At 36.6% G+C, this 18,010-nt stretch overlaps 1 protein-coding gene across 17 annotated transcripts in view; it reads left to right on the forward strand.

The window, feature by feature from the left end:
- Window positions 1-18,010, forward strand: part of YAF2 (YY1 associated factor 2) — a 76,458-nt gene that overhangs the window by 24,945 nt on the left and 33,503 nt on the right. For 2 of the 17 annotated variants that reach the window (XR_005794463.1, XR_005794464.1), the window contains exons 3-5: window positions 421-553; window positions 647-746; window positions 10,363-10,460. The exons of 3 other annotated variants lie outside the window; for them this stretch is intronic. Coding sequence is in view for 2 of the 14 variants with exons in the window: in XM_040488414.1 (XP_040344348.1) it covers window positions 421-553 (133 nt within the window). In the remaining 12 variants the exon portion in view is untranslated. Of the gene's footprint in view, window positions 1-420; window positions 554-646; window positions 747-5,842; window positions 6,052-10,329; window positions 10,461-18,010 lie in introns of those variants that run through there. 12 more of the 17 variants (XR_005794466.1, XR_005794470.1, XR_005794461.1 and 9 more) reach the window with 10 other exon arrangements.

Below are 18,010 nucleotides of genomic sequence, written 5' to 3' on the forward strand. Positions count from 1 at the left end.
GAATTTTATTGATGCTTTTTATCTGAAGTCTTACAGATTGTAGTTCACTGTGGCTGCTACACCAAAATTTGGTGAAGGCTAATGACAATGACTAGTTAAGAAGTGGCAGATTTGATCAACTAATTATACTTTTACTAATATTAAAGAGTGATGGTGTTGTTTCAGTGAAATGGAATAGTCTGATAGCTGATATTTTTGTATATTAATATATAGCTGCCATTATAATGGGAATTTAAAAATGAAACCATTCACATCGTATTTTCTTTTCTTTCTCTTTCTGATAATGCCAGGAATGCATTTTGTTTCTGTGTTTATTTTGGTGCATTCATATACAGTTACCTGGTAAATTTACATTCCTTTCCCCTATAGTTCTATGGGTATTAATAATCTCAAATAAAATTAATCTTCTTATTCTGATAGAGAAGAAAAAGCTGGATCACTTACCAGTAACTGGAGTTCTCCTATTGGGTAATCTCCACAGATCCACATTCTTTGAAGTTATTGTGAATGCCTCGAGGACCAAGGAACCGTTGAAATTTCCAATTTCAGGAAGGTAAGCAAGTGCACTGAAGCATGTCTCTAGCATCTCCCAAATTCCCTCCCCCCAACTTTCTTACATATACGTCTGTACTGCATGCCCCCTCAGTTCCAGTGGATGCCCATCAGGAAGATTCTCATGCTGGACAGAAGGGCAAGAGAGGTGGATCTGTGAGGGAAAAGACCCAATAGGATAACTCAAGTTACTGGTGAGTAATCTAGTTTTTGCAAATTTGAGATTTTTTTTCTCACATTTCTTCTCTTTAGAAAGAATTTAATTACCAAGAGGAAAGTTGTTTGAGATAGCTTCTTTTTGTAAATTTGATGTAGATTTGTGGAATTTATTATATGAGTGATAAATACCTAGTTCTTGATGGGTGTATGAATGAGTGTGACGTTAAATTTAAAGAGTATTATTTACATAATAGTTGTTTTTTTATAAAAATTATGTGTCTATTATCCTTTGGTAAATAGTGTAATACTTCTAAAGCAATTTAAGGAAGCTGTGTGTTGAATTATTTTATAAATTCCTTTATTTGTGATGTTGCATTTATATGAAGTAAATACTTATACTGTTAAAGTTATGCTTATGCCAAATTTGGCCAAATTCTTTTGGCATAGTACTGAGCAGCAAAAGTAATTTTATGTTAATTATGTAGCATTTCTTACTGACATAGTTTTCAGTGTACCTTTTAACTTCACTGTAGGTATATTTGGAAAATAATTCAGGGTGTGTTCAGCTCTGTTTACTACTTCCTTGTTCGTAATAGATGGCCTTATTGATGTGATGGGTGGCCCAGTTGGTTCACTGTGGACTCTCAGGTTCCATAGGTATCAGACAATTTATTGCACTGGCATGTAAATGTTAGAATTGGACAGAATACCTTGCTTCTCATTTCTCTCATTCTGTATTGTACCAGGTTGTCTTTTTTAAAAGGGCACTTTTAACACATAAAGAGCCTGTAGTGGTGCTCTATTCAAGCTGTTTTATAAAATTTTCATCCATTTGCTAGGTATGTAAGACCTCTTATAATCCCATCCTATTTATCCAGCCTTAATTTCTCCACTTTGAAACTTTTCTTTTGGTCTTACTTGGATACTTGTTATATTTATGCTTTAGGGCTTGTGCTTTTCCAATTTTTTGAAATGACCTCATTCTACTTTTCTATACTCTAAGGTTGAAGTCAAGTCCTATCCCTTACATAATTCCTTTTGTGCTAGCATCTCTCTGTGACCTATGTTTCCTCAGTGGAGAAATGAGATTGCTATGAGGATTGAATTAATTGAATCATGGGATATACTTAGTGCCTAGCAGCACATAGTAAACACTCCTGTTAACTATTATTTGATTGTAGATTGATCCTAAACATCTTTTTATCTTAAACATTTCTGTGATTATGGATATAATTTTCATCTGTATGACAGTTTCACCTTTAAACATTATTAGCTTTAGGTTGTATTGCTGTTCCTTCCAGTGTGAAACACTTAAGCTGATTTGTATGGTCATTGAAAACAAGGATAGGATTTTATTGTTTTTAGTCTTATTTAGTTCCTAACGTCAGAGATTGAGTTTAAGTTGTACCCATTAAAAAACTAGTTTTTCATGTAGTTGATAGAAGAAAATGAGTTGTTCATGAATATATTCATTAGTTTTCTTATTTGTGGAGCAGGTTCATTTGGCTTATCAGTCCTGTTTGTAAGTTCTTAAGAACAACAGTTTTTTTCCTTTTAAAACTGGAAGAGTGAAATTATGATTGTTTAGCACACTATAAACTTCTGTGGGACATTAAAATAGTGTATAGTTTTAAGAGAGTTAACTAGTTTGTCTCAATTTAAGACTCATTTACTGTTAGTAAACAAACCGGAAATACAGTGTACTTGATTTTTGAGGTTTGAATAACTTTGAAGATTATTGCTTGATTTTCAGAAATGCTTGGATTTAAGATTACCTATCTGAAGAAGCAGTAAATGAAATTTAATCCAGGGTTACTGAAGGAAGGAAATGACAGATTGAGTGTGAATCTCACCAGAGAACCAGTTCTCCCATTTAGACAAAACAAGATAAAGAACATTTAGTGAGATGACTTAAATGCTTGTTTTGAATTTGCTTCTGCACATCCATGTAAGAAGCTATTCAATTTTAATCATTTCTTTGGTATGATAGTAGTATGGGATATTAAGACTATCCTTGTTCTTTATTCTTTAGAGATAACATGCTGAAAAATTTTGAAGTGAAATATTGCGATGGGTTCACAAATGGATTCAGAAAAAAATGTGTGGTATATTTGTATGTAGAGAGGGAGAAAAGGAGAAATCAAATGTGGCATATGTTAACAATTTTGAATCTAGGTGAAAGGTATGCAGGACATTGTACTTTTCAACCTTTTTTGTGGTTTTGATATTTTTCAAAAAAAAAGTTGAGAAAGTATTTTAAAAAGAACCATATTGTGCTTCAATTTCTCTCATTCTAAAATGGGAATAATAGAGCTTGTTTTTTCCATGCCTTGATACAGGTAGGCACAGTGGGGTACATTTGGTAGAATAGCAGTCAAGAGAACTTTTAAGAAGTGGATTTTTTTTTTCTTTAAAGAAGAGTTTTGTAGTGGATAACATTCAAAGAACATTTCACATAAAAGTGTATTAGCTTAAAATATATCCCCTTTTCTCATTCAGAGCATATTGCATTATATTTGAATAAGAAGAACAGTCAAGAAGCAATAAATATGTTGAGATATATGGAGTAACTAATTGAAATAAAAAAATATAGCTAGTTATAAAAATAACTCAATAAATGGGCAAAGAAAATGATTACACTCAGCTGAAAAGAGAAATTTATTAATTTCAGGCTAAAACTGATAAATCTTCCAGGACACCAACCAGGAAAATAAAAAGATGAAAAATATGAAAGAAAAGCTAAGCCACTGTAGAGGTGGATTGAAAAGCTCTAGTATAGATCTGATTGGAGTTTTGGAATGGAAGATACAGAGAATAAAGGAGAAGCGGTATTGAAGAAAAAATGACCAAGCATTTTCAAGAATTTAAAAAAAAAAATTAAACTGTCAAATAATTAAAGCTGAATTGTGACAAAAGCATTGTAGCAGAACTTGAAGGATACAAGAAAAGTGGTCCTCAGGAGTAAATTTGTAACTTTAAATGCATGTATCAGGTTGAAAGAAAATAAATGAGCCAGATACTCAACTCAAAAACTAAAAAAAACAAAACAAAAAACAAAAGCTAAGAAAGAAGGAGGGAAGGAAATAAAAACACAAGTAGAATTTGGTGACATAGAAGATAATCAACAATAAAAATGAGAGCAATGTTTACTCAAATCAACACTGGTTCTTTTTAGTTGATTAAGTTCTGGATGTACTCATCAAAAACCATGATGGAAATAATAAAATTTAAAATGAGATATAAAAAAAATAAAATGAGATATAATGACAAGTGCAATTATAATTTTGGAATCACAAGACATCACATATATATATGTATGTGTATGTATATGTATGTATATAAACTTTTAAAAACCAGGTGAAATAGATTATTTTCCAGGAAAAAAATCATTCCAAACTTGTAAAGAAAATCATTAAAGAAATTAAAGTTGCAGTAAATTTCCCTGAGAGGAATAGGTTTTTAAAAATAGCAAATTTATTGAGCTATAATCCACAAATTCTGTCACTTATCCATTTTAAACGTGTAATTCAGTGGTTTTTAGCATTTTTAGTGTTCTGTAGACATTAACACAATGTTTTAAAATATTTTCATCACCCCAAAAAGAACTGTACCTATTAGCAGTCATTCCCAATTTTCCCCAAACCCTCCATCCTTGTGCAACCACTGATTTACTCTCCTTCTATAAATTTGCCTACTCTGACATTTCGCATAAATGAAATCATTCAATATGTGTGTGGCCATTTGTGATTCACTTCTTTTGCTTAGCATAATATTTTTAAGGTCCAACTATGTTGTAGCATGTATCAGTGCACTTTATTCTTTTTATAGCCAAATAATATCTCATTGTATGGATATACCACATTTTGGTTATCCTTTAATCAGGTGGTAGATATTTGGACTGATTTGCATTTTTTGGCTATTATGAAAGCCCTGCTGTCAACATTTGTGTACAAATTTTTGTGTGGACATACATTTTCATTTCTCTTGGATTATTTACCTAGGAGCAGAATTGCTAGATTATATGATAACTATGTTTCACCTTTTGAAGAACTGCCAGACTGTTTCCCCAAAGTGGCTGTGCCATTTTACTTTCTCACCAGCAGTGAATGAGGGTTCCAATTTTTCCATACCTTCACCGCCAACACTTTCATTATCTGTCTTTTTTGTTCTAGCCATTCTCATTGGTGGGAAGGCGTATCAGAGAAATAGTTTTAATTGTGATATTTATAATCATATTTCACATATACTTTGGGGAACAGAAATTCTATTTTTATGCAAAATGGCCCAAATAGTAGCAATCTTATGTATGAATAGATAAATAAAAATTTTAATTAGGATATGGTAGGGGTAATTCTTTATTTGAAAATTATATCAGTGTAACTTACAAGATTTAGGGGAACCGTCTTGAAAGATGTAGTAAAAGTTTATGATAAAAGTCAACACTCATTAATGTTTTTTTAAAAACCCCTCACACCATGACAAGTGAACTTTTTCTTTCAGTAAAGACTGTCTTTCAAACTTTCTTTCAAGCAGCAACATTCCCATTAAAGTCAAGAATAAGCAAATATGTCTTTACTAATAAGAAAAAAGAGAAAGAAATCCAAAAAATTGAAAAAGGAAAAATGAGATGAACATATCCTTAGAACATTTTTTAAAAATCAACACTATTTTTAAAATTTTAGAGAGAAAGCATGCAAGCAAGGGAGAAGGGCAGAGGGAGAGAATCTTAAGAGAATGTTAAGCAGGCTTCATGTTCAGCACAGAGCCTGATGTGGGGCTGGATCCCACAACCTTGGGAAGCATGACCTGAGCTGAAATCAAGAGTTGGATTGCTCAGCCAACTGAGCCATCCAGGAGCCCCCGAAGCTAACACTATTAATAGAATTTAATTTTACTGGATATAAAATCAACATTCAAATTGGCACTAGCCAGTTATATAATAAAAACTTTCTCCTTTACAGCCAATTCTGTAAAGTGCCCAAAGTTTATTTAAGGACATAAAATTAGACATGAGTAAAAGGCAGGATATACTATATGGGAAGTATATTACTAAAAAAGTTACTTCTCTGTGATTGATTGTGTATAGTTTCAGACAAAAATCCCAATAGGATTTTTTTTTTTTTTTTTGTAGAAAATGACCTTCATATACAAAAGTAAAGCCACAAGAATAACCAAGACAGGTCCGAAAGAAGAAAAAGAACAATGAGGAGGGGATTGCGCCATTGGATAGCAAGACTGATTTTAAACTTGGCAGTGTTTAGAATGGATGGCAATGACAATAAATTGCTACACACAACATGGGATGACTCTCCCATGCTTAACGTTGAGCAAAAGAAATGAGAAAATATTACGTATTGTATGATTTCATTCACAGGAAGTTCAAAAACAAGTAGAAGGAAGGGTGCATGGCCGGCTCAGTCAGTGGTGTAGCATGCAGCTCTTGATCTTGTGGGTTCAGGCTCCACATTGGGCGTGGAGCCTACTTAATTACAAAAAAAGCATAACTAATCTATGGTGATAGAGGTCAGCATAGTGATTTTCTTGGAAATATGGTACTGATTGGGAGGGAGCATTCTAGAGCATGAGAAATGTTAATATTTTGATCTGGGTTGGATCACATTGAGGGTGTATAATACTTAAAAAATCAAACTGTATACTTTATGTAAATTATACCTCAAAAAAGTAAAATGCAAATTTATGATATTTAAAGTAGTATAGTCTTGGGGCGCCTGGGCAGCTCAGTCAGTTAAGCATCTGACTCAGGTCAGGTCATGATCTCACGGTTCGAAGAGTTTGAGCCCCGTGTCCGGCTCTGTGCTGATAGTTTAGAGCCTGGAGCCTGCCTTGGATTCTGTGTCTCCCTCTCTCTGCCCCTCCCCTGCTCATGCTTTGTCTCTGTCTCGCAAAAATAAATAAAATGTTAAAAAAAATTTTAAAGTAGTATAGTCTTAATACAGGAAAAGGCAGATTAATAGAATAGAGAGTTCAGAAATCGATTCATACATATTTGAAAAGTTGGTAAGTGCTAGAGATGGCATTTTCTATCAGGGAAACAGAGTGGACTCTTTAATTGGTTTTCCATATGGGAGGGAAGACAGGTCTCTACTTCAAACCATATGCAGAAAACAGTTCTGTTTCAACTTTACACTAAGAACGAACAACTGTTTAATAAGGAAGAAAATACAGAAGAATGTAGTAGGTCTTTACAGGGCGCCTCAGTGGCTCAGGTGGTTAAGTGTCTGACCCTTGATTTTGGCTTGGGTCATGATCTCATGGTCATGAGATCAAGTCCCACATTGGGCCCCACATGGAGCATGGAGCCTGCTTGGAATTCTTTCCCTCTCTCTCCCCCTTCCATACTTGTGTGCCTATTCCCTCTCTCTCTCTCTCCCTCTCTCTCTCTCCCTCCCTCTCTCTCTCCCCCTCCCTCTCCCTCTCTCCCTCCCTCTCTCTCTCTCCCTCTCTCCCTCTTTCCCTCCCTCCCTCTCTCTCCCTTTCTCTCTCTCTCTCTTTCTCTCTATCAAAAAAAATAAAAAGAATATGTGTCTTTATGATGTGTGAGGCTTTAACAAGTCAAGAAAAGAATGAACCTTTGAAGATAAAGACATCAGAGATAAAGGATCCAACTACCTCAGAAAGAAAACCTTAGGTTTAATAAAATACATCACAAATTAACTCATATATAAGTGGCATGACTGGGAGTTAGGTGCAGTGTGTACAATATTCAGTGGATTCGTGCCCAGAATATATGAAGATGAAAATAATAGGACAGATGATACAAATGCAAATAAAGTGAACAATGGATATTAAGGCAATTCACAACAGAGGAAAGGAAATTGGAATGGCTAATGAACTGGAAAGATGCTTAGTCTCATTTGCAGTGAAATGCAATTAAAAACTTATGAGCCATCAATTTTCACCCATTAGCTCAGGATCGGGTAAGTGTTACACAGTTGAAAATGTGCATATCCTCGTATCCAGAAGGTATTCAAGATATTATTAGTTTAGAGAAAGTGGCACATTTGCCCAGGGAGATTTCTACAGGGATGTTCATTTGGAAAAAAATCTAAATGTCTGTCTATAGGAGGCATGGATAAATAATAAAATAGTTATATTAACAGAATTACCAAATCTGCTTAGATTATCATCATTCGTGACTTTTTTATATTTCAAGAAAAAAAGTTACACTGTCTATGCCCAGGAATTCTTTTAAGCATGTATAAACATGAATTATTTTAGTCCTCATAAGAACTCAGAAATTGGTACAATCATTATATCCATTTTACATATGGGAATACTGAAGCATAGAGAAGTAAATAACTTACCACTTTCAAAGATGGTAAATAGCAGAGCTGTGATTGAAAGCTAGGATTTGAATCTCACTTGACTGGCTCCATAGTCCACTATGCCATGCTGCCTTCTGATATAGTTAAATAAGGAGACCTCAGAAATGTAATGTGAGGTCAAAGCAGAACGTTGTGTACAGTGTGATCTCATTTACATCAAATTCATGATGGTAGTCACTTCTGGATAGGGTTGGTAGGAGAGGAAGATCTTAGTGATAGTGGTAAAAGGAAGCTGTATGGAACTACATGTTTTTCCTTAAAGAATATGTATATTTATAGCTTTTAAACACCTAGATTTAATGTATGTATATTTTTACAAAAGTAAAAACTGGAAGGATTGACCTAATTGTTTTAATCTGCATTTATTCTTGATATTGGTTTGTAGTAGAAAAAGAAAGCAGTGGCCCTAGCACAAGGACCGTGATTTAGTTTAGCTCTGAGATAGCAGATGAGTGCCGGACACTGGGTTAGGTCCCAACAATAGGGAGGTGGTGAATAGGTTTCATCTTCTCTCTTTAAGGAAATTAAAGTTTTACAGGGAAAGAGATAAATAATTATAATTTACTGTGTTACGTACAGATCTGTTTTCTTTTTGTTTTCCCTATTCCCACCTTCCCTCTAAATACAAAAAGGAGAAAGGGGAAACATTCTGATTTGGGGCATGGGAAACAGGCAGTGAAATGTCAGTGGTGATCCTATTCCCTGTTCTTTTACAAAACTCCGGAGAGTAAACTCTAATGGTCAGAGATCGTAGCTTGTTCATGAATTTAGGATAATCTGGGTGCTTAACTGGTGAATAACTGGTATATTTCACTCTCAAATTAACTAGCACCTGAACCCAAATTTCTCCTTAGCCATCTGGATGTCTTCCATTGGTTCTGTTTCTGCAGTTGGTTACCAGAAGTCTATGGTAGTTTGACTAAGAACACTGTATGAAGCCTTAAATTGTTTTGTGCTAAAGAACTTTGACTTGAGAAATATTTTAATTTGTAGGAAATTTTGGATCTCTAAAATCCAATTTTCTTTTCATTTTTAATAATTTTAAGTCTTTTTTTTTTAAGTTTATTTTGAGAGAGAGAGCACCCATGAGCATGTAAGAGCAAGGGAAGGGCGGAGAGTGGGAGAGAATCCTAAGCAGGCTCCACACTGCCAGTGCAGAGACTGACCCAGGGCTCCATCTCATGAACCGTGAGATCATGACCTGAGCCAAAATCAAGAGTTGGACTCCTTTTTTTTTCCCCCACTTTTTAAAAATGTTTGTTTATATTTGAGAGAGACACAGAGAGAGCGTGAGCAGGGAAGGGGCAGAGAAAGAGAGGGAGGCAGAATCTGAAGCAGGCTCCAGGCTCTGAGCTGTCAGCACAGTTCAGACGTGGGGCTCAAACCCATGGACCGCGAGATTGTGACCTGAGCCAAAGTAAGTTGCTTAATCGACTGAGCCATCCAGGTACCCCAAGACTCCGACTTTAACTAACTGAGCCACCCAGGCACCCCCAATTTTATTTTCATTGTGCTGAGTCCAATACCTTTTTTTAAAACTAGTAGTCTTCTAATACTGGGATAGTACAATTGTTTTTCTGTATTCTCTTTGAGTCAGTGCTGTCTTGTACAAGTGTTTATGTTCTTATTTATGAAATTCTTAATTTCCTAAAACCATATTGTCTTCAAATTTCTAGATGGACCATGGACTGTGAAATGGTATTAGTGTTTATAGTATGAGAATCCCAGTGTCTTCTAAAGTCTGTCATAGTATCTCATAAAAAATAGTTACTGTTATTTGCTTTCACCCTAGTGAGAGAGGTGTATTTTCCTTGATAGCAAATTAGAATCTGTGTTAGGTGAGAATCTTTTCCAAAAGGGCGAATGTGAATATCTTTTTTTTCTTAAGTTTATTTATTTATTTTGAGAGAGAGAGAGCAGAGGAGGGGGAGAGAGAGAGAGGGAGAGAAAGAGAGGATCCCAAGCAGGCTCCATGCTATCCGTGCAGAGCCTGACGTGGGGCTCGAACTCATAAAACCATGAGATCATCACAGAAGGTGAAACCAGTAGTCAGATGCTTAACCAACTGAGCCACCCAGGTGCCCTGCAAAGGTGAATATCTTAAAAATTGCTGAGAATGGGTAAATTTGAATAAATCATAATGAAAAGTGTTTATTTTACTTTGTAAATTTAACACTTGGATTGTAATTGAGAATATTCCTAAAAACAAAGCATGTTGTGGTGGATGGAGTTAGTTAAACTATTGGTCAAATCTTGTTCTATGTGTACATAGGGCTGCTTTCTTTCTATTTAACCCTCTTGCCAGAGATAACGTGAAGAGCCTGGTTACCATTTGGTGGAACAATCCTGCTGGCTCAAGCCTCTGCCCAGAAATTTGATACAGTCTCTTTTCTGGACAGTCTGGTAAGCTGTCATTGTTCTTTATGTTAAAATCATCTTATTTAGAATGTACCCAAGAGGAATTTAATACTAGAGGAACAAACAATATTAAGTTCAGTGAAAATGTTAAAAGTTACATTAATTTAAGGCTTCACATTAAGCATGACTAAATTTTAATAGCACTTTCCGATAGAAATATAATGCAAGCCACAAAAGGGAGCCATATATGTAATAAAAATTTCTCATGGCTAAACTGAAAAAGTATAACAGGTGAAATTACTTTTAATGCTGTATCTTATTTAACCTAACACATCTAAAAATTACCCTTTCAAATTATTATTGAGATATTCTACAATTTGTTCATAGGAGTCTTTGAACTGTGGTTTATATTTTATTTTCATACCACATCGCGATTTGGACCAGTGCAATTTTTTTTTAACGTTTATTTATTTTTGAAGGAAAGAGACACAGAATGTGAGTGGGGGGAGGGACAAAGAGAGAGAGGGAGACATACAATCTGAAGCAGGCTCCAGACTCTGAGCTGTCAGCACAGAGCCTGATGTGGGGCTCGAACTCACGAACCGCAAGATCATGACCTGAGCCAAAGTCTGATGCTCAACTGACTGAGCCACCCAGGCGCCCCCCCCAGTGCAATTTTAACAAGTGCATAGTACTCACATGTGGCTTCTATATTATATAGCACAGACTTAGAGCATCTGAAAAAACATTTGGTTTTATATAATTCTCCTTCTGTTACTTTTCATTAAAGATGCTTTAAGTTTCTTTTCTTCTTTTATTACTTCACCTGTTTGTGGGTGTTCAGCTTTACTGTTGATCATTGGTAACCTGAAATCCTACTATCCATTCCTACATTTGACAATTTCTGTAGTTCTGTACTGTTCTGTGATACCTGGGTCTACTTAATTTCTTTCTATAAAGTGTAAAGTTTCCTTCCTGTAAACGTTTCATCAGAATATTGGTTCCTGCTTTTTATTGGAATATCAGACTTAGACCTTCTGCATGGGCTACTGTAGGTAGGATTATACATTATTGTCATTGTCATCTCTCCCACCCCATTAGGGTAACAGACCTCTCCTTTCTGGTTTAAAGTCATTCCTCTGAGCCAGAAGGATTTCTTACATGATGACTTTTTTATATGGGGAAGTCTCACATCTTACTTTATGGGGATTGGGTGTCCATTCTCTAAGATGCCTATTTGCTTAAAGATTTCCAAATCCATCAATTTTTCTCTACTTTTCCCCAGTAGATACTATTTGAGAATGAACATATTGCAAAATAAAGCCATATCTAAGGTACAACACATAAAACTTGACATCCTGACTTCGTATCCTGTTGGTTTCACCTTTCCTAGATGAGGGACATTTATGAAGATTATTCTGAATAAATAAATTTATAACCTTTAATACTGGTTATCTCTGTGTCCCAATACCAGCAGAAGAATCTTCTACATTTTATTTTAAACACTGCTAGACTTTGCTCTTGTAATGAGATTATTTGAACTCTGAATATATAAATGCTCAGGGTGTCTGGGTGGTTCATCTTTTTAAGCATCTGACTCCTGATCTAGGCTTAGGTCATGATCTAATGGTTCATGAGATCGAGCCCCATGTTGGTCTGTGTGCTGATAGTGTGGAGCCTACTTGGGATCCTCTCCCTTTCTCTGCCCTTTCCCCCACTTTGTTCGCGTGCCTCGTGCACCCGCCCTGTCTCTCTCTCTCTCTCTCTCTCTCTCTCTGTCTCTAATAAATATTTTTTTGTAAAAGTGCTCAGATTCAGGGGTTTCCTGGGCTACCTGTTTTCTTGTCTTAATTATTTAACTTTCATACCTGTTTTGAATTTCCAGTCTTTCTTAGCCTACCTCTTTGTTATTTCATCTCCCTTCTAGCAGAATCTCAATCCCATTCTGGTTTCTTCCCAGCTCTACTATCTAGGCATACTCATTGTTGTTAGTAGGCATTGCCCAGCACATTGAACACAGCATTTGTTTAGGTAGTAGTTTTAGCACCAGTCGACAGCCTTAGGATAGGGTGTGGAATTAGCATTGGAGGGCCTGGTAGGGTGTTTAAGTGAAGCAGAGAATATTCTCATTCTCACATACACTGTGACCATTCATCCTGTTTAAGTTCATTGCCTTTACCCAGGTGGGAGTCGATAGTTGCTTATTGTGGTCACTGGTGTTTGGCCAGATTTCTGAGTTAGAGGCAGTTATAGCCAATGAACACTAGGCAGCATGTGGTAGCAGATGACTGTGAACAAAACTAAACACTGGTACAAGAGTGTTTTAAGATTAGAGCCAAGGAACACTGGATTCGTTTTTTCTTTTATTTTCCTTCCTATGATTAGATAGTTCTGTTTACTGCCATGACACTGATGTTCAAAAATGTTTAAGTTCATCTTTAAGTATTTACTGAGACCAGCAAAGTGCCAGGTACTTTCTCCACAGTGACCAACAGACACTGTGCCTTTTCAAGCAGTGGTTACTTGTCATTCCTCTTTATGTATTTTTTAAAATTTTTTATTTATTTTTTTAATGTTTATTTTTGACGGAGAGAGAGAGTGATAGCGAGCAAGCAGGGGAGGGGCAGAGAGAGAGAGGGGAGACAGAATCTGAAGCAGGCTCCAGGCTCTGAGCTGTCAGCACAGAGCCTGATAAGGGGCTCGAATCCATGAACTATGAGATCATGACCTGAGCTGAAGTCGGACGCTCAACCGACTGAGCCACTCAGGCACCCCTTGTTATTCCTCTTTAAATGTCCAGGAGCTTACTGCTGCCTTCAGGTCCAGTCAGAGACCTCAGCTTAGTAGTTTTTGAGGTTCTGCAGTAGAGACTGGAAACTGATGACTAGTGGTACCAGTTTGACTTGTCTTGTTTTGTTTGGTCCCTTCAGTGTTAGTCTGTAGCATGTTTCAAAGAAATGGAATTGCCATTAATCGTTCAGAAGATTTTACTTGAAATTTTAAATTTAAGCTTTTTTTTTTTTTTTTTTTTCAAATTAGAAGATCTATTAACTGTGAGCCACATTGTTCATTGCCACAGTTTGACCCGTGTAGAGGGAACTTTGGCTCTTACAGTTCTCACCACTCCCTGTTGTCTCCTGGGATTTTGTTATAACAGGTCCTCCTTACTCATTTTTATTAACTATCCAGTCTCTAGATAATTGAACTTGAACCACTCTTCTAGATAGTCCGGTATCTCACTACTCTAAACTTTATTTTTTTTCTATGATATGAACCTTTTAGTACAGCCAAGAAGACATCCTTAGGTAAAGTCTGTACTTATTAACATGGCTTACAAATCATTTCATGGCTTGGTTCATGTTTATTTCTTCAGCCTTAGCTCTTGCCATTCATTCACTCCAGTAATGTTACACCCCAGTCTTATCCACCACCACCCCTACCAGTGTTGTGCTCTTTTGTTTCTGGTCTTTGCACACGCTCTAATCTCTGGATGCTGTTTTGATTTTCCTCTCATTCTCTGTCCCCACTGCTTCTCACCTCTCACTCCTTGTTTGGTTAATTCCTGTTAATTTCATGTTTTAGTTTAGATGTCACATCCTTCAGAAAGCCTTCCCTGTTCCCATAGGCTCTGCCTAGGTAATCGTCCTGTGTATTTCTGTAACTGCCTGAATTTAACCTAGTCTTAGCACTTGCAACTGCTTTTGGTAGTCTGCTTTCCAAACCTTCTATAGACTTTTTAAGAGGGTGTCTTCTTCACCTTTGATTCCTAGGGCCTGTCATAAAATAGGTGTGTAGTAAATATTTCTTGAATGGATGACTTCTTTTTCTAAGTTCTTTAAAAAATCTTTTTAACGTTTATTTTTGAGAGAGAGTGCGAGCGGGGGAGAAGCAGAGAGTGACTGCTTAGATCTGAAGCAGGCTCTGTGCTGACAGCAGAGAGCCCAAAACAGGGCTCAAACTCACAAGATTATGACCTGAGCCAAAGTCCAACGTTCAGCCGACAGAGCCACCCAGGCACCCCTTTCTCTAAGTTCTTTTAATAATTTTTTTTTTACAGACATAGTTTTTTTTTTAGTGTATTTTTTTTGAGAGCACGCGAGTGAACACGAGTGGGGGAGGGGCATAGAGAGGGAGAGTGAGAATCCCAGGCAGGTTCCACACTATCAGTTCAGAGCCCAATGTGGAGCTCAAACTCATGAGATCATGAGTTCATGAGATCATGACCTAAGCCAAAGTCAGACACTTAGCTGACTGAGCCACCCAGGTGCCCCTCTTTTAATAATTACTAATTCTGAGTCTTTGCTTATGTGATTTCTGTGGTATAGAATGTTCTTTTTACTCTTCCAATTCTGTTCATCCACCAGTTTCCACTTGGGTGGACTCTCCTGAGAGATTTTTTTTTTTTTTTTTTTTGGTCGAATTTCAGTATCTACTTACTTTTTACTTCTTTAGGTTCTGGTAAAACTTTTTACTTTTGATTTTATTTTTTTTAAGTTTATTTATTTATTTTGAGAGAGAGAGAGAGTGAGTCGGGGAGGGACAGAGAGAGACAGGGAGAGACAGAATCCCAAGCAGGCTCCACTGTCAGCGCGGAGCCTGATGTGAGACTTGAACTCATGAACCATGATACCCTGACCTGAGTTGAAACCAAGAATCAGATGCGTAACCAGTTGAGCCACCCAGGTGCCCCCTGGTAACACTTTTAGAAACCTCTCATTTTAGGGCAACGTGGTTTCATATGTATTACTTTATATCGAAGTTATATTTAATGTATAATACCATTCTTAAAGTGTTACTTGCTAGTAAGTTGTGCATATAAATAACTAGTTAAAATAATTTATCTAGTGATTATATTAATTTATGAGTCAAGCCTGTATTGCTTTCCTGAATATTCTCCCTTATTTACTGAGAACTCTGACATCTAGCCAGAAGTTTTTGTCTCTACCTAAATTTCTTATGTTTTGGACTTTTCCCATACTAACAATGCATATATTTTAAGTGCTTGGTTATCTTTCTGTTTCTTGCACTAAACTGTAAACTAGGGGTTGAAACCATGTTTGTCTTGATGTAAACACCTGTTGGTATAATATCTTAACTAATGTTGGAGTTTGGAAGATATTGATATTCCCCATATGCATGTTTAAGGTCTGACTGCAAAACAGTGAGTGTTTTCAATAAGTTGGGCATGAACATCACATTTCTTTACATGATAATTATTAGGCAGTTATTTAGATAACTTCATTTTGTCTTCTAGGAATTTCAAACTTAATATGTGCAAAATTGAACTTACAGTTCTCTCCCCAGATTCCCCCTCTCTTGATGACACACACACGTTCTCTCCTCACTCTCTCTCTTACCCTCTACATCCTCCTATTCATTTATAAATCCTATATGCTGTACCTCCAAAAATATATTTAGAATTCCACCTCTTTCACCCTCTACTGTTGCCATCCTGTTACAGGCCACCACTGTCTCCTGCTTGCCTATCACAGTAAATTCCTAATTGGTTTCTGTGAGTACAGTCTGCTCTCCTACCATCTGTTCTCTAAATAGCAGCCAGGTAGTTTTTGTTTGTTTTAAGTTTCCAAAGCTATTTAAATTTGAACCTCACAAACCCCTTTGTAGAATGACTATTATCATTGTAATTATTTTACCAAGAAAGTAGAGTCCAGACAGGTTAAATGACTTACATGAGAACAGAAGCTATTCAGTAGTAGAGCCAAAATTTAATTATGGATTTTCTTGTCTCAAAGCTTTGTCTTGTGGACCACAAATTCTAAATGTGATGGCTTAAGAACTCATAAGAGGAACATTACTTTAAAATCTCCCCTAGGCAGTTTTCCAAAGGGATATGTCATTCATACTATTTATAGTCACTTTTTAAGAGCAGTTTTAAATTCACAGTTAAATTGAGCAGAAGGTGCAGAGATTTTGCATACACCTTTTGCCCCCCACACTTGGCATAGTGCACCCCCCCCATTATCATCATCCTTACTAGAGTGGTATATTTGTTACAACTGATAAACCTCTGTTGATACCTCATTATCCCCCAAAGTCCTTTGTTTATATTCGGGTTCATTCTTGGTGTTGTGCATTCTGTGAGTTCAGATAAATAGGTAATGATGTGTATCCACCATTATAGTGTCGTATAGAATAATTTTGCTGTCCTAAACATCTTTGATGCTCTGCTTTTTCATCTCTCCCTCCCCCCAGCCCTTGGCAGCCACTGATCTTTTTACTGTCTATACTTTTGTCTTTTCTAGAATGTCATATAGTTGGAATGATACAGTATGTAACCTTTTCAGATTGGCTTCTTTCACTTAGTAATATCCACTTAAGGTTTATCCATGTCTTTTGATGGCTTGATAGCCCATTTCTTTTTAGACTGAGTAATCTTGTGTTGTCTGGATGTTCAACATTTTATGTATCCATTCACCTTTTAAAAACCATCTTGGGGGGCGCCTCGGTGGCTCAGTCAGTTGAGCGTCCCACTTCGGCTCAGGTCATGGTCTCGTGGTCTGTGAGTTTGAGCCCCGCGTCAGGCTCTGTGCTACCAGCTCAGAGCCTGGAGCCTGCTTCGGATTCTGTGTCTCTCTGTCTCTCTGACCCTCCCCTGTTCATGCTCTGTCTCTCTCTGTCTCAAAAATAAACAAACATTAAAAAAAATTGAAAAAAACCATCTTGGTTGCTTCCAAGTTTTGACAATTATGGATAAACCTGCTATAAACATCCACGTACACGTTTTTATGTGGACATAAGTTTTCAGCTCCTTTGGGTAAATACCAACGAGAATAATTGCTGGATTATATGGTTAAGTATGTTTAGTTTTGTAAGAAACTGCCAAACTGTCTTCCAGAGTTGCTGTTCCTTTGCACATTCCCACCAGTAGTGAGGGAGACTTCCTGTTGCTCCACCTCCTCTCCAGGATTTGGTGTTGACAGTGTTCTGGAATTTGACTATTCGAAAAGGGCAACCAGGCAATTTTTATTTTAGTCAGATCATATTATTCTCTTTTTCAGAACCTTTGCATTCTACTTAGTTTCCCATTCTACTTGGAATAATATTCCAAGTTCTTTTCATTGTATGAAAGGAAGGCCTTACATGACCTGGTCCTTGGGACCTCTTCATACCTATTTTATCATTTCCTCTCTCGCTCATTGCAATTGAGACATTTTGGTCACCTTCGTGTTCTTCGAACCTGCCAGCCTTCTACCACAGGGCCTTTGCAAGTTGGTCTTGTCTTTGCTGGAATTTTTCACATCTGGGTATCTCCATGGTTTACTCCTTCATTTCGTTCAGGACTCTGCTTAAGTATAACCTTACTAGAGGTGCTTTTCTGATTTTCCCTGTAGAAAAATAGCACTGCTGTGTAGCTCTCTTCTTCTATACCCTGCTTAAGTTTTCTTCTGCTACTACCTAATAATATTTGTAATACAATAGTATAATAATAATATGTGTGTGTGTATATGCACGTATGTGTATATGTATATGTATATACACACACATGTATATAAATAAAATGTATATGTTTGTCTGCCTTTACTAGAATGTAGGTATGCTCCATGAGGGGTATTTCTGTATACCTGTAGAATAGG

Source organism: Herpailurus yagouaroundi, unplaced genomic scaffold (genome assembly GCF_014898765.1).
Source record: "Herpailurus yagouaroundi ecotype Mexico unplaced genomic scaffold, PumYag 166, whole genome shotgun sequence".
NCBI lineage: Eukaryota > Metazoa > Chordata > Mammalia > Carnivora > Felidae > Herpailurus > Herpailurus yagouaroundi.